The sequence below is a fragment of the Homarus americanus genome, unplaced genomic scaffold, assembly GCF_018991925.1.
Source record: "Homarus americanus isolate GMGI-L3 unplaced genomic scaffold, GMGI_Hamer_2.0 scaffold18703, whole genome shotgun sequence".
Taxonomy (NCBI): domain Eukaryota; kingdom Metazoa; phylum Arthropoda; class Malacostraca; order Decapoda; family Nephropidae; genus Homarus; species Homarus americanus.
In genome coordinates this window covers 3639672-3660748 of record NW_024749779.1, presented here as the reverse complement: position 1 = coordinate 3660748, position 21077 = coordinate 3639672, and the positions used below count along the sequence as shown (strand labels likewise).

General features: G+C 39.9%; 1 protein-coding gene across 9 annotated transcripts in view; it reads right to left on the bottom strand.

Annotated features, from left to right (window-relative positions):
* The window catches only part of LOC121853752, a 50235-nt gene that overhangs the window by 23397 nt on the left and 5761 nt on the right, over nt 1-21077 (bottom strand). For 8 of the 9 annotated variants that reach the window (XM_042348107.1, XM_042348109.1, XM_042348100.1 and 5 more), the window contains exons 2-22: nt 16000-16288; nt 14183-14653; nt 12338-12514; nt 11907-12051; nt 11502-11571; nt 10913-11033; nt 10127-10306; nt 9101-9272; nt 8611-8729; nt 7809-7915; nt 7435-7638; nt 7000-7108; nt 6411-6590; nt 5401-5549; nt 4267-4431; nt 3496-3591; nt 2731-2863; nt 2238-2347; nt 1839-1959; nt 1187-1362; nt 168-278 (exon numbers count right to left, since the gene is read on the bottom strand). In XM_042348107.1, the coding sequence (XP_042204041.1) occupies nt 168-278; nt 1187-1362; nt 1839-1959; nt 2238-2347; nt 2731-2863; nt 3496-3591; nt 4267-4431; nt 5401-5549; nt 6411-6590; nt 7000-7108; nt 7435-7638; nt 7809-7915; nt 8611-8729; nt 9101-9272; nt 10127-10306; nt 10913-11033; nt 11502-11571; nt 11907-12051; nt 12338-12514; nt 14183-14653; nt 16000-16288 (3405 nt within the window). The remainder of the gene's footprint in view (nt 1-167; nt 279-1186; nt 1363-1838; nt 1960-2237; nt 2348-2730; nt 2864-3495; nt 3592-4266; nt 4432-5400; nt 5550-6410; nt 6591-6999; nt 7109-7434; nt 7639-7808; nt 7916-8610; nt 8730-9100; nt 9273-10126; nt 10307-10912; nt 11034-11501; nt 11572-11906; nt 12052-12337; nt 12515-14182; nt 14654-15999; nt 16289-21077) is intronic. The other variant, XM_042348106.1, reaches the window with a different exon arrangement.

Genomic DNA, 21077 nt, shown 5'->3' with positions numbered 1-21077 from the left:
CCTGCATGTTAATTCAATGTCACATGTTCACCTCCAGCCGTGATATGCTAAAATGAACCAGAGTGACACAGAGACAAGGAGTGGTGTTGTTACAATCCTGTCGCTTCACGTGTACTATAATAGTGTGTGTGTGTGTGTGTGAGTGTGTGTGTGTGTGAGCTACGAACCTTTTGTGTGCAGGAGTTGGACTGGCTGATAAGTGACTTGAACATATTGGGTGCGAAGTCTCTGTACTGGATCTGTACCTGCACGTTGTCCACATGTGGTCTCCGCACCTCCTGCAGGAGAACCTCATACTGTCATCATAACACAACCTTACTCTAAAGCTTTTGTTATAATAGTAACAAAATTTCCCCGAGCTTCCATAAATGAAAGATCAGTTGTTTAAAATTTTAAGCTAGTTATCATTATTATCACTTTTTTGCATTATGGTTCAGTGTATAATGTTTACAAAAAAAATACACAAAATTAAAGATTGAAGATGCAAAAAATATACAGAAAGCTTACATTTTAAATAAACCGCAGGGCATCAATTAGTCGAATTTTTAGTATTTTTCGATTTTAAAGAATGTTTATATTAATCATAGAGAGTATTGGTGATCAAAAGTTCAACAAGAAATGTGATTTTACTATTATTCGGCATCTGGTCGCCTTGCTGATTTTATTCAAAGGATAAAATGATTAAAAATGTTCCCAAGCAGCCAGGTGATGCGCTGTGACCTGTGGTGGAGCAAGTTATCTCACCACAACACATATTGCCAACATGATGACCTCGCTTGACAATCTGAGGCCTGTTGTTCCAGAGTGACTGACCGTGTGTGAGACCCAGCGAACAGTGGTGTAATGGTTTTGATCACAGAATAACCGACCTTAATATGAGTATCATATTTGTGACACTTCAGTGATAAAATTAAAAAAATAATGCGGTCATAGGAAATTTACACACTTAAGTATGTTCGCCCTTCCCTCACGTTATAAGGTCCCAACTTCGCAGCGTCTCTTCTTCTCGCCCAGCAGGTTACACAGGGTTTGGCTGTCGTGCGTTTTACTCCAAAATCTTCAGAACCCAAGACCTTGAATGCCATTTTATAGCTCATGGAAACTAAGTCTGTCAAATGTCGCCAGATATTGTATAAACTACTTTATTTGTATAAATGAGAACTAAAGGATAACCTCCAGTACTCACGTAGTTCTCAGGGAGGTTGTGCTCCACTATCGTTACTGTCTCTCCTGTGAACTCGCTGAAACGACACTTAACGTAGGCAGCCGGCAGAGGACCATTCCCATCCACGTCGATCTTGTAGATGCCAGAGTTGGTGTAGCCGATCTGGCGGTATTGCTCGCACGATCTTTTGTACAGCGCTGAGAGAAGACATACAAGGCGGATATGTGTTTAAAATATCAAAGAACCGGGAAGTTTATACGGAGAAATCGTTGCAAATGGATATCCTTTGGTAATAAATAACAGGTACATATGGTAACAGTATCCTAAATGTGGTCTCTTATACCCAGATGTAACAGAAATGTGACCAAACTACTTTTCTCTATCATTTACAAAGAGTAATGTAATCATTTAGACTCATCAAGACCAGAGACAATCGTGTTGAAAATGTTTTTAACCAATGTTTTGACTTACGGTGTACTACACTTGATTAGTAACATGTTAACCATGATAGTTTGAGTACAGTACACCCCGAAAGTACTTTAATTTAAGGAATGGGCCTTTAGAAAGTCTATAAAATTAATCCTCCTTCAGTACCCTGTACATCCTACAATAGAACTTGTAAAAATGGCATGCACAATACTAGCATTCTCAGTAAACTAAGTACAGAACTTACAGAAGTGACACCTCTTGCCCGTGTAGCCAGTGCCAGAACAGTCACACTGGACGTCGTCATCCACCACAGTGCAGGAGGCACCATGTTCACAAGACCCCGGCCTCTCGCACGGACCCAACACCTGTACAGGAGAACAACTTTATGAGATACTAACGACATAAATTTAATTGAAAAAATATTTAGAATTATTGCCGAAGGAATTTGGTTATGTTCAGTGTATAATGAACAGTAATGCCAATACAAGTAAATAATCACCTTTACATTGCCATGTTGTGTTCCTATATCATAATTCGTTTATTTTATATCCGCAAGAAAATTTTATATACAGGAGAACTTTACACTCAGGAATATTTTGCACGTCCGGGGTCAAACCATCCAGCCTGTCGAAAGGAAACTGACCTGACAGTTGTCGAAGGTGACGTCTTTGTCGACGAGCGTTGTGCCCACCACAGATCGGAGATCCACCTTCTCCCCGCCCACCTCCAACTTACGGAGACATCCGATGAAACCTAAGAAATACATGAACTTATTGAGCTTTGAATAAATTAGTAAAAAAACAAAAACAGAATTTCATAAAAGATGAGAGGAAGAGATACAGAAACACCTAAGTGATAACTACTGAATTTTCATAGTAGTTAAATTTAAGTTAAAATAGTTTTCACTTGACTCTACTCCAAACACTTTTTGGGAACGGGGCTCTCTTTTAGTACTTCTCTAAACACTTAATATGAAAGGAGTTCTCACCTCCCAACACTCTTCCAAACGCCTCCTGGAGACTATTCACAACGTTTAAAAGAAACATTGGTTCCCACATCATTCTCTTACAAACATTTCTTTGGGACAGAAACTTCCTCTGGTACTCCTTAAAACGATTAAAAGGAAGAGTTCTCACCTGGGAAGGCATCAAGTATTGGGGCTCCGATGGTCAAGCGAGAAGAGAAGGCGAGAGGTCCCGGAGGCTTGGTAGATTTTGTGTCCTGGTTGACTCGCATGGTGACGCGGTTGTTCTCATACCGCACGTCCACCTGCACGAACAAAGTGACACGTCATGAAGAATTATGATCGTAACAATAATTAGGGGAACCAGCAATAAACGCCACAAATACTTCTGAACAACTGAACAAACCTCAGAAATGCCTAGGGTCATGACTATTTTCGGAGCAGTTCCCGAGAAGCACAAGTTACATACTCAACAGGTAGACTCAAGTGAGGAACTTAATCATAGTAATGGAGAGCTGAACAACTGATCTAACTAAACAAAATGCTGCATCCCCTCCCTAGCTCCGTTAAGGGAAGGTACAGTGAAATATAAATAACTGGAAAAAAACAAAACCTTTTTTTTTCAGTTTACAAAAACTAACAAAAAAAGATAATCATAACATTTCAGGACGTCTGTGGTCCTTCGTGACTTCCATGACGCCCCGTGACATATGTGACACTGTAATATCAGTGACACATTAATAATTCTCAGTGTTGATCAGCCTTTTGAGGGTTTCGTAATGACCAGCAGGTAAAGAACATCATGAAAGTATTGCCACTCACACATGATTTATTGTATATTCTGGATAAAATCAATACTACTACTACTACTTCTGCTACTACTACTACTAATGCGGATAGTAATTTAGGAACTAACAAAGAAAAGTCAGATACTCACATATTGCCAATGGCCAATCTTGATCTTATCCTTGGGCCTCAGGTGGACAAGGTTGTCATGCACAAAGAAGAATACGTGATGCTCGTCGTGACGGAGCTGTGGGAGGTGCGGGGCAGAACAGCGTTAAACGTCGGCTTCTAGGTGTTGTGCGATAAAATCCATCTTATTTTAATCTCACCTAACCCGACAAGATACTCGGATTTTTGGAAACATTAGTTAGTGAGATGTGGTTTACTTATTACTTTCCCATGGACTCTGAGATATACGTCAACGTCTTAAACAATGATAGATATGTCGACACGCAGAATCAGGAAAGTTTTTATTTTTTATTTCAATACATTATCAACAACTAAAACGTATAAATACCGAGTAAAAATAAATCTTAGTTCTTTATTGCCAGATTTTGCCAAACACTGTCTTAAGACGCTCAAGCTGCACGACAAACATTCATGATGTGAACAGTGAAAGTGGGTCCCGTGGGCATGCCTGCCTGTTAGGGACAATGTGGATACAAGTACACTGTATAGATCTTCGGTACACAAGGAAACCGCATGGCCGATACAGCAATCGATCACCTTCATTTCCCCAACATTGAGTGGATTGGCAGTGCCCCGGGATCGAACTAGCGCCCCTGAGAATAGGAGGCGAGCGCTATGTCCACTCGTCCATTGCACAGAATGTTTTAGATGTATTTCAACATATTATCATACGAGATTAGGCAGTTTTAGTGCATTCCTGTACCTCATGGCAACCTAACGACCCGCTACCCACCTCCCACATGGTTTTGGTGTCGAGAACGTCCACGTGACCAGAGGCTAGGACACCATGTGACCTGACGGGCCTGAAGGACACGATGATGCGGAAGTTGGTAGGATTGGGGTTGGTAAGGTTAATGCTGGCTTTCTCCGTCGACAGTGTTACCTGCACCATCCCGTTCTGCAAGGTGAGGAGAGGACAGTGATGTAAAGCTGGTGAAGTGAAGACTGATGTGAGGCTGGTGAGGTAAGGGTAGTGATGTAAAGATGGTGAAGTGAGGATAGTAATGAGTAGATATTGGGTTAAATTATTATGATAGTAGAGGTGTTGATGAGAAATGAAACAGATAAAGTTGTTTCAGAAGACAAAAGTGATCCAGTGAAATAGACAAGGAAATTCAATGGTTATCAAACTCAAGGAAGATAATATATTTTTTTATTGACTAGAAAAACTTTTTAGAGAGTGTTTTAAACTAGAAGTATTTGAGATTGTTACGTGGAGACATATTCTAGCGTGTGTTGTGTGGTGTTACTGAAAGACCAGAGACAGAGACACCCTTAAAAAATTGTGTTGACTGGGTCTGAGTGAATCAAAACATAGCTGACACAGGCGTAATCAAAGATATCTTAGCTACATAAGGGGGAAGACAATCTGTGATCTATTCCAAAGTTTGAAATGGTGAATATATTGTGGTGTGGGAAGAGGGATGAGGGTGGATGGATATTTAAAATGACTCTTCAATAAATACTCTACATAAGAAGAGTTGAGAGGAAAGAGACTTACCAAGCAAAGTGTGTCTTCTGAGAAACATCTTTGGGGAAAAAAATCTTAAATTTTCTTCATAATGCAAACACTAGGACTGACAAAATTAATTAATATTAAAGTAAAAGGTTAAAGCAAAATTATAATTTGGCTTTTTCATATTCTAGTATTAGAATTTTACGAGTACACGAAATCAATCAAGGTGTTGCAGCATATTAAAGGAATTCTAAATTTTAATGCATTGACCACTATCTTGGTAGGTACTGATTGATGTCATTCTGGACTCATTTATTATTATATTAAATTTCTCCTCCAGTACATCTGTTTCCATGCATTCTTTCCCACCTTCCCTCTTTCTGGGTCCTTTAGGTGACCCAGGAGTCTTACCTCATTGCAGGTGCTGGAAACAGGTGGGTTCTGCGTCACGCCGAAGTAACGCGTGGTTTTGTTGCCCTCCCTCAGCTGATTCAGGATGCTGATGTCGTTGAAGAAGACTTTCCTCATACACCCCAGGAAGGTGTTGAGAGACCTGAGACCTGGGGAATAGGGTGAGGAGGTCAAATAGGTATCAACAGGTATCAACAGGTATCAACAGGTATCAACAGGTATCAGCAGATTTGATTAAGTGTCAAAAGGTATTATTGGTGTATTGATCACTTGTCTAAAGTTGGCAAAGATTTCATGACGCATTATTAGTCAGTAAATGTAGAAGGTATATGAAAAATACTTAGGGAATAGTGGTATATAAAGGGATGGTGAGAGTACAGGGGGATGGTGAGAGTACAGGGGGATGGTGAGATGTGACAGAGGGGTGAGTACAGGGGGATGGTGAGGGTACAGGGGGATGGTGAGGGTACAGGGGGATGGTGAGGGTACAGGGGGATGGTGAACATGGCAGGCCGGTCCTGTCGAGAGTTACTACCGCTCTCTATCATCCATGAATCTATCCAGCCTCCCTTTGAAACTTTCCAGCGTTCCGGCACTTACTACAAAGTTGCTAAGCTTGTGCCACTCGTCCACCACCCTATTTGTAAACCAGTTCCTTCCTATCTCCCTCCTAAACCTAAACTTATCCAACTTGACTCCGTTGTTCCGAGTCCTATCCTGCTCGGATATTATAAGAACTTTATCTATATCACCTTTATTGATTCCTTTCACCCATTTAAATACTTCTATCATATCTCCCCGCACTCTTCGTCTTTCTAAGCCTTCAGTACACACGGTGGTAGCGTGGCCAGCGCTGCTCTAAACCACCTTCGCTTTCGCAAGTTGCAAGGCCGGATACCCATTTACGTTGGGTGGATTGGGAATGATACGGGATCAAACCACCGGCCCTTTGGACAAGAGGAGAGCGCTGTACCCCCTCAGCAGCCTTCGTCAAACACCGTCAGCCTCACCTGGTGTGTAGCAGGCGTCCATGCAGGAGCAGTGGCCGGAGAAGTTATTGTCGTTGCCGCCGCAGCCGGTGTAGTTGAAGGGTAAACAGGAGGCAGAGGGAACGTCGTAGTAGTAGCGTTTGAGCTGATCGTGACACGCCTTGCCCTCATGGTGGCCTCTGTCTACTGCTAGTCCGCACTCTGTTGACCACACAGTGTTTACTTCACGTTAGTAGTTACATTTATTATGATAACCTTATGCTTTACAAACCAAGACACAACCACACAGTATGTAACACTGAAATTCAACTGTACGAGAAAATAAAGCACAGAAAAACAAGGGCACTGAAAATTTAGACTTCAACCTGCAGTCCTCCTCAGCTGAGTGGGAAAAACATTCAACACATTACGCACAAAATAAAGGAAAACTTGAGGAGTTGCATGTAATTAGTTTCTACGATCATCCTAACATGTGGTTGCAATGCTTAGCAGCTGTAACGTGAGAGTAGCAGCAACAGATCTTATGGAGGTACTTAAGAGCTACAGTACAGTAGCGCTTCACCCCCACACAGTCTACTATTGTACAGCGAGGATACTTTGGAAAACTTACTTCTGGCGAGGCCTGGAGCGTTACCGATGTATAAATCCGGGTCGAGGTGCAGGTAGTGAACCTCTCCTGGCACGGTGAGTGTCTCCTCGTGCTTCCCGTCAAGGTAGATCTGTGTTGGGACCATTGAGTTAAGTCTTACTGCGTAACTTATAATCAATTTTGTTTTTTTATTTTGTTTTTTCACGCAATAGTAATAGGGAGGGAAACATATGTTTCTACAACGCCTTAATAACATATAGAGTACATATAAGGTATATATATATATATATATATATATATATATATATATATATATATATATATATATATATATATATATATATATATATATATATATATATACTATATAATGTATGTGTGTGCTTGGGAAATGAAATAGAATTACTTTGTGTTACCTCCATATACAAATAACAGCTGCCTCTCTGAAGGACCCACCTGGAGCTGGTCGTGTTGGTGGATGATGGTGAGGAGAAACCACAATCCAGAGTCTAAGCCCTCTCCTATCTCAGTCCCCACCTTCCCTCCACCGAAGTCAGCCTCAACGTAGACGCGGCCGGAGGCAGTAAGGGTAGCGCCCATGTACTGTTTCTCCGGGTGCTCGGCCGAGGCGTAGAACAGGATGGAGTCACCGAACCTGGACTGTAGGTTAAAGGAAAAGGTGGTAGAGTTGGAGATTCTGACTGTGTGTTTACCTGATTATCTAAATACATATTGTTTTCTCTTCAGGTGTTTCACCATTCTTGCTATGAGGCTCCATCAGCCCCCCCCCCCCTCCCACCTTACCCCCATAACCCATAACCCGGATTGACCTTGAACTCGAGGGAGATAAAGTTGTTGGAGGAATGGACGCGATCCATCCACTCGTAGAGGCGGTGCACCACATAGCCGTCATTGTTCAGGGTTAACACTGGCAGATCTGTGTAAGGGAGAAAACCACTGACATTCTCCTCACAGTAACAGATGTAGATTTTAAAGAAGAAATAATGGACCAGGGCAGCATTTTCCTGTATGTCGTCGTGTAAAGGATATAAGCAGTGGGTTTTATATTCTAACTACACAGTACAGAGTTATATTTAAGTAGTTTATAGTAAGATAAATTTATATAAGGCGACAACGCAAAATAAAAAGAAGATTGGAAGTGTTAAAGGAAGTCAAATAAAGTATACATATATTCGTATATCAGTCACAGTCGCCAATGCACATAAATATTATCAGCACAATTTCAAGATAATTAAAATCACTTGAGAAAAAAAAAAATATGAAAACTAAAAAAATAATAATATTAAAAGATAACGAATATAATCATACTCAACAAGTAAGGAAATTAATTTATATATGACATATTTTAACGGAGGTTTGTGACTCGTGACAAGAAATCTATTAAGTGGTTTTTTTTCTTCAAACAAACTTCTGAGTCCGCACAACACAAATCACATCACATTATGGAACAAAATAAAAAGAAAAAGAGGAAAGAAACGGGGAGAATAGCGAAGAAGAAAAAAGAAAGAAGGAAATAGAAGAAGGAAAGAAATAAGAAGTAAGAAGAAGCAAGAGAGATGACGATAAAATAAAGAAGGACGAAGATAAAAGAAAGAAGAGCTTAGGACGCACCTGGGTTGGAACAGCGCCTGCCGTCCTGTCCACTGTTGAAGCATTTGCAGGTGCTGTGGTCGAAGTGCTCCACACACTGGGAGGATGGCGAACACAGGTTACGGTGGCGGTCATGACAGCTGTGAGTAGAGTGAGGGTGTTAGACGCGTCGAGTGAGTGTATGTGTGTGTGTGTGTGTGTGTGTGTGTGTGTGTGTGTGTGCCAAAGACAGGAGGTAGTGCACGAAGATTCCCTATGCCACCCGCACCTCCCTATCAATTTTTTAGCTATCTTCAGAACTTCGTCTCTTTCTCTGACTCTGTCTTCTCTTTCTGTGGTTGTCTTTTATATCTCTTTTTCTCAGACTATCTCTTATCTCTATCTTTCTCTAATTTTGTTCCCCCATTCTTCCTCATTCTTTCTCAATATATGTCCCTCTTAATATCTGTCTCTCTCTCTCTCTCTCTCTCTCTCTCTCTCTCTCTCATACTATCTAAACCTTCTGCCTTACTTGTCGCCGCAGTGTTCCCTCACGCCGAAGTGCTTGGAGGTGAAAAGGGGCTTGACGTATGCCATGTCCTCGGAGGTCACCCCACTCAACACACTCACGTCCCGTAGACACCCGTGGTAAGGCAGGAACCCCGCCACAGCATCCTCCTTCTCTAGATCTCCCTTGTACACACCTGAAACATCCCAGTGAAAAGCTTTAAAATATTAGATACCACGGTAGTTTATCGTTACCTGTTACACTGTCTTTTGTAACCTACGGCTCTGATGGTCACTTCTCTCTTTTTCTTCCGCTTTTTTTAAAATTTATATACATGGTCTTGGTTCGATTCCTGACGTGAGAGGAGGATTGGGTTCCCTCCTCTCTGTACAGTTGATCAGTTACACTCAGCAGTAAATGCGTACAGTCGGGTGATCTTGTCGATGATGGAAGAGCCTTTTTGTGAACTAACGCCCTGTCACCAGGAATATGAGTAAATTTACACTTTCATTCCTTCATTAATTCTTACTTTCACCTTTCTACCAAGAGAATACTGAACAAATATAACAGCTTTACACATCCTTCTTTCATTAGAAGCCTGTTTTTCTCTGGCTAGCTGACTCTAAAACATGTTCCAATTTCCCTATATAAAAATTCTGATTAGCTCCTGACTATGTCCCATTTATGTCATACAGTTTAGATACTTGGTGCATCACTCTTCTGTCTACTCTATCGTCTGCTATTCTCCAGGTAATTATGTTATTTGTAAGAGATACCTGTGCTGCAGATCTTTTCCCTTTTTGTTTTTGTTTCAGTTCTCTCAATAAAAGCTTTTATTTGTTCTTTTGTTAATGCTTCTGATTAGTAACAGAATACAAGCAGAGGTTATCAGTACCATTTCCCGGAATTAGGATGGGAATTTTCGTGAAGCCCTGAGCTGTAACAATAACACACACACACACACACACACACACACACACACACACACACACACACACACACACACACACACACACACACACACACAGTATATTACAGGGGGACACATACCACCGATCCATAGTCTAGAAGAGAACCCGTGGAGAGCGTTGCCGCTGGTGTAGCTCGGGAAGTTCACGAGGCTGTTGATAGTGAAGTCCTCCTGGCTGGCGTCCACCTCCATTATCAGGTGTCCCCTTGTAGCGTCCACCATTACCAAAGCGTTGTGCCAGCTCCCTTCCTGCAGTCCACCTACAAGTTCATCAATTGTGAGGGAAATAGACATTAATTAATGATAGTTATTAATCAGAGTCCATGAATTAAAGTGTAATTATCGAATAATTATGTGTCCAATATATATAACCCTCAGAATTATTTAGAATCAAAGATAGACAATAAACTAAATATGCATAATCACAAAATAAAATATCCATTAGTGTAAACAAAATTAATATAGTGTAAAGTATTTAATAATTAGAGGTTATATGATCAAAACTTTTCCTTCCATCCGAAATAACTAACCGAAGTGCAGCTGGACAGAAAGTAAACGTCTTCCTATTTTCAATATAAAGCAATTGATGAAGCCTGATCATACAGTATCACTTAATTAGCCGGGAGTAAAACAATAAAATGCTTCACAGTTCTTTTCCCTGGAGAGATCACTTGATTTCTTATTGTCTAGAATTTCCACATTTCTTGAACCACATGTCTTGTACGTCGGGGTCCAGACGACTTGTACTTCCCAATCTAGAATACCAGTACCTACCAGTCCAAACGACCTTGTACTTCCTAGTCCGGAATACCGTTACTTCCTGGTTAAGAAGACCTGTACTTCCATAGCGCATCACAGCCACTCACCTTTATTCATGATGAACGTCTCAGAATTGTTACCGAAGACGTGGGTGAGGGAGAGGTGACCCCTCTTGAGGTAAATGTAGAGCTGGATCCTCGTCCCTTGCAGCTCGGGAGGCACCGTCACCTAATGAAAGGTGGGGAAACATAAGAATGAAATTGTTACAACTAACTTAGTTTTAAATGAATGCGAAAATTCAGCATAGTTCTTCTCCCTCTAGTCTTTGTTGTGCTGTTATGAGACCAACGCTATAAACTTACTTGACAACGAATTTTGATTAATACTATACAGTACTAGGCCTATACAGTGTTTGTCTTTATCCACACAACGGCGTGAGATATTTCCACTAAATACCATATTATTTTCTCAACACATTACATCACGAAGTTGTACACAGGCCAAGCAAATTTAAAAAAATTAACATCGCTATTGCCCCGTAACCGATGTGTTTGACCTATGGTGCCAGGGCCGGTACAAGCTAAAGTAAACTATGTCAGAGAAACTTAGCCCCACCATCACCCTGCAGTAACCCTGTTTTATGGTATTACTTGCATATGATCTGCCTGTCATAGAAGGAAGAAGGGCATGCAATACCTGACGTAGGAAGGCGATGAGTCCGTGCGGAGAGTCGGTCCTGAAGTCGAACTCAAACTGATAGATATTGCTGGAGTGGAAGAAAGTGTATTAGCGTACCTCACACACACATATGCGAAATAACAATAGCTGCAATATATTTTTCTAACTTCAGGTTGGACAAAGACAATTACAGTATGTAGATAGTTGCAATACATTATAAATGCATAGCTTTATACATAACATAACCTAACCTACCTTAGTTATAATTTGGCTATTTTATGAAGGTAAACGACGTCCTAAATGAAACAGGGAAAATCTAACCAAACACGATTTAATTTCCAGTAAGTTATAACATCTACACATGAATGCACATTAAAATAAATCAACATTAAGAAGCGTTGTTTCACACGCCAGGAAACTTACTTGATAGAGAACTGTGTGAGCGCCTGATCGTCGACTCTGGCGGCGGCGTTGTTGCCGACAAAGGTGAGGGTGGAGACTGAGGTGCCGCCTTTGAGTGCCAGGTAGTTCTTCTCTGACACACTGCCTCGCACCGCATGTGAGTGTTCTGCAGGGGAGCAACACTCAAATGACACATTCACAGATTATCCTTTTTTCTTTTCTTTTTTAATGAGGATAAGACAACTTACTAAATCACCCAATAGTCTGAGAACAATTTGTACCCTATTTTGGCTATTATCTACCCGTGTGTGTTTAAGTGAGGTATTATTAAAACCAGGGCCACTTATCAAAGCACAAGGAATTTAAGTACTGTCATACTCAAACTTTTACATATTGAGTTAATAATACTCTCTATGCATTAAAACTAGTCATACACATGGAGTAACACTTACTGGTGAGATGGGCGGGGTAACACTTAGCATAGCAGTCGGCAGCAGTCTTGTATATGTTCTTGTTACCGCGACACCCACCGTACACGAAATTGCGGCAGGTCTTGGAGGCCGGGTCAAAGTAAAACTTAGGGAAGTGGCCGCGACACAGTTCCGTATCAGGAGGATGGGTGCAGCTCTCTGTGGACGATCCCAACCACACTGTTAGTTGGGGAGATGGTGATAGGGTACGGGAAGGTGGTGTTGTGTTGTGGTGGTGTTGTGTGGTCATAAAGGTGATATTGTGCCATTGTGTTGGAGTTGGAAGTGTTGTATTGGTGCTGAGTGAGCGTTGAGTTTTAGTGGTGTTGTGTAGGCTTTGAGATGTTTTAGTGGTGTTCTGTGGGCGTGGATATGTTGTAGTGGTGTTTTGTGGGCGTGGAGGTGTTGTAGTTTTGTTGTGTAGTGGGTGTGGAGATGTTGTAGTGGTGTTGTGTGGGCGTGGAGGTGTTGTAGTTTTGTTGTGTAGTGGGTGTGGAGATGTTGTAGTGGTGTTGTGTGGGCGTGGAGGTGTTGTAGTGGTGTTGTGTGGGCGTGGAGGAGTTGTAGTGGTGTTGGGTGGGCGTGGAGATGTTGTAGTGGTGTTGTGTGGGCGTGGTGGTGTTGTAGTGGTGTCGTGTGGGCGTGGAGGTGTTGTAGTGGTGTTGTGTGGGCGTGGAGATGTTGTAGTGTTGTGTGGGCGTGGAGGTGTTGTGGACATGAACAGATATTGATGTTAGCAAGATGGAGGTGCTGTGGGCGGGTAGGAAAGCCTAGATTTTTTTTTCATGGACATCCTGCATGGAGAACTTATCTATAACTGCCATGAAACCAGACAAACAGATGTTTCAGCTTTTAACAGAATCGTTCAGGAGTGAAATTTATGCGAGAAGTTGAAACTCCAATAACATCATAATCTTTGTCCGAGATATATGGTTTCCTCTCTCTCACATACAAATTACATGAGTGAGCCAATGGGTACTGATTTTGAGAACTTCTAGAGAACTAGAGAACCACTAATCCAGTTATTCCAATGTGTTACCTGCTTAAATTTGAGATTAAATTCTCCTTCGCTGCTAGTTCTCTTCTTTCTTGCCAAGGCTCTCCAGACAAGAGAAAATGAGAAAATTCCATGCAATATAAGACCCTCATAAGATTTAAAGTCCAGAGAAAATAAAATCAAAATCTGTTACATTGCATTTAGTGTTCTCAGATAAATCATGAGAAAAAACACGCGGATGCTTAACTCCTTCAATTTTTACTTTATTCTATGTTCACCCTTTTAACCACACTTCGTCCTGAATCTCTAAATTACGTACAATGAAAATTTCGTTCCCTTTAAAACATCACGCTATGTCGCTCTAAAGAGCAAGAAGAGGAGGAACACGTACTTCTCTTCACGACACTATAGGCAACAAAGGCTGCACATTTACCTTCGAGTCCCAGAGAAAAAAAAAAATCAGCTCTCTTGATGTTGTCCCTAAAGGCTCATTGACTCCTGGGTCTTAGCACACTAGCGCGAAGACTTCACAGTATCTCTTGTCACTTTGGCGTTGCAGTAAAATTAAAGTAAGAATTGTTTGAATAAATCCCTTAAATTAGAACGACGATAAAGAGACACCTTTTCTTCTTTCATTAATTACGGTTCACACTCCGGCCCGCCAGTTACCCATAAAACAACTTACATGTGGTCTAGTCATCAAGTTCTAATTAAACCCAATTGCATAGGTTCGAATCTACAATTTCATCAGGAATTTCAATCACAACACCTATAAAAATAAGCAGGATGTAGGAGTTCGAGATAGGAAGGTGTAGGAAGATAATACTCACCATCAAGATTTAGCAGGATGTTTTCTTTAGGAGGATGATCAGTTCTAGCTGACTCAGAGGCTACAGATCCTTCAGTGGCATTATTCTCTGTTCTTTTAGTAGGTTCCGTGCCAGGTTCAAGGTCGATTGATTTTTCAACATCAGTGGAGTTTTCAGGTTCAATAACAAGGTTAATTCTAGGAGAAATTTTAGGTATAGATGAAGGTTCAGATTCAACAGGAGTTTCAAGACCGACAGATAGGGATGGGCCAACAGGAGCTTCGAGCTCAGTAGGAGATTCAGGATCAACTGAGAGAGCAGGTTCAGCGAGGATGGGTTCCACAAGGACTTCAGCTTCAGCAGGAACCAGAACCTCATCCCCTGCAGGTGTGTCCACGTTTGATGGCGACATGGCGTCTGTATCTCCAGCGGGAGGCCGACCCGCGTCCTCTACAGAGTCTTCAGCAGACCCAGGAACTGCCTCGGCAGGATCTAATTCATTGTCAGTGTTAACACCTGGCTCATCCAGATGAAGAGAGAAAAGTCTCCATGGGTAGTATGAAGCAAGCACCAGGCGAAGAGAGCAGGTTACGGAGACAATAAGAAATATAATCACTGCAGAAAGCCAAGTATTCGGCACGCGTATTAATAACAGGAGTAACTTCCTGTTACACGTTAGCGAAATAAAAGAAAAAAGCTGTTACGAAAAGCGAGCCACCACCTGTGCAAATTAACTTGATAGTTTTGATCAACAAACGAAATAGTGATTATCTTGGGTAATGCATGAACAACATAACAAGACAGACCTACCAAGCCCTGAAAGCAGATCAAGACCATGCACTGTAAACTGCACAACAAATTGCTCATAATTATTTACATCTTGTACATATTTAAATAGCGAGTATATATATATATATATATATATATATATATATATATATATATATATATATATATATATATATATATATATATATATATATATATATATATATATATATATATATATATATATATATATATATATATATATATATATATATATATATATATATATATACGATGGCTTGAGGTTATGCAACAAAGCGAACTGTTATAATGATGGTAAAGGACTAAAAATATAAATAATAAATAGGTAATCACACTGTTGCAAAAAGGCAGAATTGCATCATTTGCAATGGGAATCAGTTAGCAAGCAGGAAAAGTTAGTGACATGTTAATTTGATAGATTTATGTAAACACTTCTAAAAAGAATGAATCAGTTTAAAGTTTTATGAATATCAAGCAAATTTAATAATAATTTAAGAACTACATAGTTTTAGATGAGAGTTTTATGTCCAAATATGTTATATATGTGAACTATGAGTCCAAGGTATATACGAGTCAATAACATGCAAATAAAATGACTTTATATTATGATGCATTTCAAAGTTGTCTCGACATGCGTTACCAGTGACTGTCTATAAATATCAGTGCATTCAAGTAAATGTGAACAACAAAAACTAGCTTAAACTGTATCACTATGTATCTTTAAAAATTAAGAACACGAATAAGTATGAAATAGAGCAAACATTTATAGTTTATTTTACTTATTCTCAGGTATAGCCTAAATATTAACCTCCTTGCGACAGAAAAAAAAATTGTTTGTATGGTTACGCACTCCAGTCTGCGGCATATAAGTAGGTCAGTAACTTAATTGGAGTAAGAACATTTAAAGCAAACAAATTATGGAAGAGAACGTCTTATGCTTGAAGTCCCAGGGAGGAGTATGAACTGTAGCCTAAATTAGGTTAATAGAAGGACTCGTCTTAGTAATATTCGCGTTTGATAATACTCACCAGGTATAGCAGGAGGCGAGTCTACGGCGGCACCAACAAGGACCTCTCCTTCAGCGGGTGCGGGCAGAGATTCTCCAAGTGGTTCATCAAGCTTCACCTCAGTCTCCGTGTCTGTAGGAATCTCAGCCTCTGTTTTTGGGTCAACTGCCGGTTCTGATCCTCCATTTATTGCCTCGGGTTTAGTGTCAGCAGCATAGTTATCGTCATAATAGTCACTCTGGGGTAGTGGGCTAGTGGTAACCAGGTGGGCAAGAAGACCCAGCCCCAGCAGCAAGAGCCCAGGCCACACCTGTAGGCAAAGAAGACAATAAAGTGTCAACACCTGGTCATTAAACATGGGCTACAGTATGTTCTTGGTATCTAGAGGAGCAGTTAGCTACATTATGTAACGATTTTCTTGTTTATATTGTTCCTTCTGTGTATATTTCTCCATTTCTTCATCTCTCTCTCTCTCTCTCTCTCTCCTTCCCCCCCCCCCTTTATTATCTTTTATCTGTATTTACGTATATTTCTATATTTCAATCGTTCTACATTTCATTCTTTTTTTTCATAATAGAGATGACGTTGCTTCAGTATTCCAAAAACAGAGTCCAGTCTTAGCTTTAACCATATCATCCTGGGATATTTACTAGAGCTGAAGTGTATCAAAATGACCGCCTCTTATTCTGGCAGACAATCTTGCTCCCGTGAACTATAAACGTCACTCCACGACCACCTCTTCCTATGCGTTATAACTCTGTCTTAAAATATCTTCGGGATAAACTGGGATAAGATTACACAATCCAAAAAAAAACTTACCTTTTTTCAGGTTATCTAAGTACAAGACTATAACTTATGATAACGCTGAAAGGAGATTAGAGTGTGTTGATAAGACAAACGAGTGTGTTTGTGTGTTATCACTTTGGCGGTGAGATTGACGCTACGTTGCATCCTGTGCATTTTCTACCGTTCATTAGGGGCTTGTGGGTCAATTACAAAGATATTCAACATTGCTAACCTACCTACAGTCCTCAGATAATTAAAATAGAGGACAGGAAAAAAAATTGTAAAACAGAAGTGTGGATCCACATGTAATTGGCTGCATTTACCAGCATTTTTCTCCCTTAATTTTTCACCGCTCCATTCACCTTGTTTTTACCAAAGATGAAGAGGACCCTCTTGACTGTTATCATGGATATAGCGTTTATCACACTCACTAATGCACAGGTCAGGATGCATAGGAAAAAGACCAGGTTGATCCCATATTTACCCCGTTTATGCTTTTGATAATACAACCAAGGGATGATACACTACTGTCGGTGGAACAGAAATAAGTGATTATGACACGTAAACAAATCCAAATATAATATATATTTTTTTTTATATTCAACTTTAATTTCTAATAATCTTTTTCAACTCTATTGCTTGAACAAAATAGACCGAAGTATGTATCATATTACCACGACAACATAGTGACCCCAATGGCAACATAATAACCGCTATGTCAACAGAGTGACCACCGTGACAACATAGTAACTACCGTAACAACATACTGGATCAGTGACAACAATAAGAGAAAGTTAATTAATTCGGGCCAGCGAGGTGGAACATAACAGAGAGCTGGGTGAGTCTGAGAATACATTGAGGTGTGTTGAGCGTATGGCTGCCCTACCTGGTACCAGTCCAGCTTAACTTATCCCACATACCAATATGTACAGTATATTAATGTTCAACCCGGGCGCTTTAACACAGAAACAAATCATCAATTAACTTAAATCATTTTTTTTAATTTCAACTCTGAAAAAAAAGGAAATCATAAATAATAAAATTATCACAAAATTATCATCTGTAGTTTATTAATATATCAATGATCCCATAACAGGAGTTCATGGGGATAACGTCATTGTTTTTATAGTGAATTACATAAATGGAAGAAATTAGAACACCTGTATGTACAAAAATATATAAAATACCGTTCACAAAAAATTTGGATTAATATAGGTTCACGAGTTAACTATTGTCAAATTAAAGGATCTAAATTATTTCACACGTAGGAAAAGAGGATGGGAAACAGTCTTGTTAGGGATGATCAAAAGTGTGGTGTTAAAGAAAATGAAACAAAATAAATACACAATTAATTTAGACAGTTGAAGGAAGGTAGGACAAATTTAATTAAACAAACCTAATGCTAACCTGACCTGACCTGACCTAACCTAACCTAACGTAACCTAACCTAACCCTACCCCCAAACAATTCGATATAGGGAGCGCGTCAAGAAACAGTGACGATAAAGAAGTAAAATGGGAAACAACATGGAGAAACAGAGAAAAAATACCATTAGTGTTCTAGAGTTTCGTAGATTTGATTATAATGGATTAAGAAGAAGCTTAAGAGGATTGGTGACTACTGTAGGTGTAGATAACTTGACCTTAAAGGCATACATGACCTCTCCAGAAGTAACCACACTTGGGGGAAATGATACTATGAGCATATTTCAGAATAAATGACTTTATAAATCACTAGATTATCATTATACGAGGTACTCTATACTTTTGTGATATTATACCGTCAGGCTCATCAGTTCTTATGTAATCAAGATGGAGTTCACGACACAGAATATCAGATTCTGAGAGAAGAAGTTGTAAAAGATGAACATAAGTCACCCATGATTCCTGCACTTCATATCTTATCTCAGCACTGGCAGGGAGACCAAGCGAGAGTGTACAATAACTTTATATTTCAACACCAGGATTGATGCAGAGATAATGAACCCAACGGTGGTACTGTGTTTCCTGTAAGCCACTGAAATAAATAGATATAATTCAATCCTGATACAATATTTTGGACCAGGAAAACCCAACATACTAGTCTGAAACTAATACCCTCGCAGTCACATTCACAGTCACCTCATGATCACCCTCACCAACTGACACGCCTCATTTCACGTTCTCATTTCCATCTACACCGTCTCATTAACTTGTTCCCTCCTCTATCACTTAATCACTCAGGTGTAGTATGACTGTAAACATCCTGTCTACTGAAATAGTTCTTTTTAGCCAAGGTTTATTGAGGGTATATGTACTATGGCCAGATTTTTTCATATAAGTTTCTTCCATATAAATTGACACTCAGCCTATTCCTGCCTCCCATCACCACACACGGCACATTATCATCTTTATCGACCACCTGACTCCTACGAGGTTCACAATAAAATAATCGAAAAACACCATTTATTTTGTGTGTGTGTGTGTTTTTGCTTTCGTGAGTGAGAACAGCGTTGTGCAGTAGTTGTTGTTTTTGACTGTTTTTCCTGGTATTGTCTTACTTCAGGCACAAACATCCGGGACTAGATTAAAATGATGAAATAAAAGAACACGTGGTAAAACAATTTGTTGCGCCCTAACAGTGGTAAATGTTATCTTCCCTACCGTTCAGTTGAGTTAGTCCCAGATAGTTTCCTGCTTGTGGAACTTTTATCTGTACTTCCACTTGTCTGTTAACAAAATATATGTGTTAACTACTGCATTATTTTCATCTATAAAAGTCAAAAGTCACAAGGCAAAAAGTGTTCTCGTACGGTCATGCACGTAAACAAACTTTTGATCTAATTAAGAATGGAGATTTGGCGACCTACGAATGATGAAGAATGTGGTTACCGGCAGAGAACTCATGTTGATCTGCATCATTTCACTTGCTCTACATAACTCAGGCTGTTAACTAAAAGAACTTGACAAAACTACCATGTCTGTGTACACATCGCCATTGTCTGTTTGTCATCGTTAGGAACTATGTGTTAGGGTTCTCAGATTACTTGCCTCAGTTAGTTCAGTATATACACTTCTGATTACTATACATTGTTTATATGAGAGTTTGTGTTCATTTTATCCAACAGCTTTAAGCAGGCATCTCCATCCATGAGAGATCTATTGAGGAATTAATACTTTGAGAAATAAATTCATATAAGATCGGCAGGTGCTGGGAAAAATAATTCTCCCGCACGATTTTACTCTTTCTCATGTACTCTATGACCTGCAGTATCCCTCCGGCCGTCCCACTGATCCGCTCCCATGTGCTTTTATATATATCAATGCATAGCTTCACACAAAACCTGATTTAACCTATCCTAACCTAATCTTACTTAGGCATAAATTGGCTATCTTATGGTGGCAGACGATGCCTTAAGTTGAAAATAGCAAATTTTGATAAAGTAAAGGAATAAAAACTCAAAGTTGTCCCTATTTGGCAAAAACATCAGTTGCCTTTGAAGGCTTAAACGGCGTTGATGGTGAAGATGTGTAAAGGTGTTTCTGACAGTGACGCTTGTCCTCTACTTCCTGAAGTATCTATCTTTCTCATCTGGGAGAGAGAGAGAGAGAGAGAGAGAGAGAGAGAGAGAGAGAGAGAGAGAGAGAGAGAGAGAGAGAGATATCTACTAGCTAACTCCAGACCGAGAGATACGGAGACAGAGGCAAGAAGGTGATAAGCAACACAATATATGCTGGATAATCCTCCTTCCAACACCTTGTACTTAAAATCTAATTAAAGGATAACATTTACCTCGTAACCTTTAATACTTGGGCTTAATTGATATGAGTATAATGATGTAAGCACACAGAGGTGAATCGCCAAGCTCAACGTAACTGCTCACTGGTCGAGACACAGTTCATAATGTGTTGTAACTTAGAAAATATTGAACTTAATATTTCACTGCTATCTTTAGTAGTCATAAATTCAACATTATGCTTGACATGTTATAGAACCTTACGATTATCTTAAATTTTTATATACAAGCAGTTACCTTCTTGATATAAAAGTTCAAATAGTGTTAGTGTGTGTGTGTGTGTGTGTGTGTGTGTGTGTGTGTGTGTGTAAATATAAGCTAAGGTGTTCTCCAACTCCCCGAGAGATAACAAGAATGACAAAGTTTATGACCCCAGACAGTGATGGTTGGTTATGAAATATTCTTATGCACTCTAATACCTGATCCATATATACGACTGCTGCGGTAAGACGATCCTTTACGTTTTTGGATACGACCAGGCAATCCTGCACTCTGAAGGTGAACTCTGTACAACGTGAACCTCTACTCAGCGTATGTT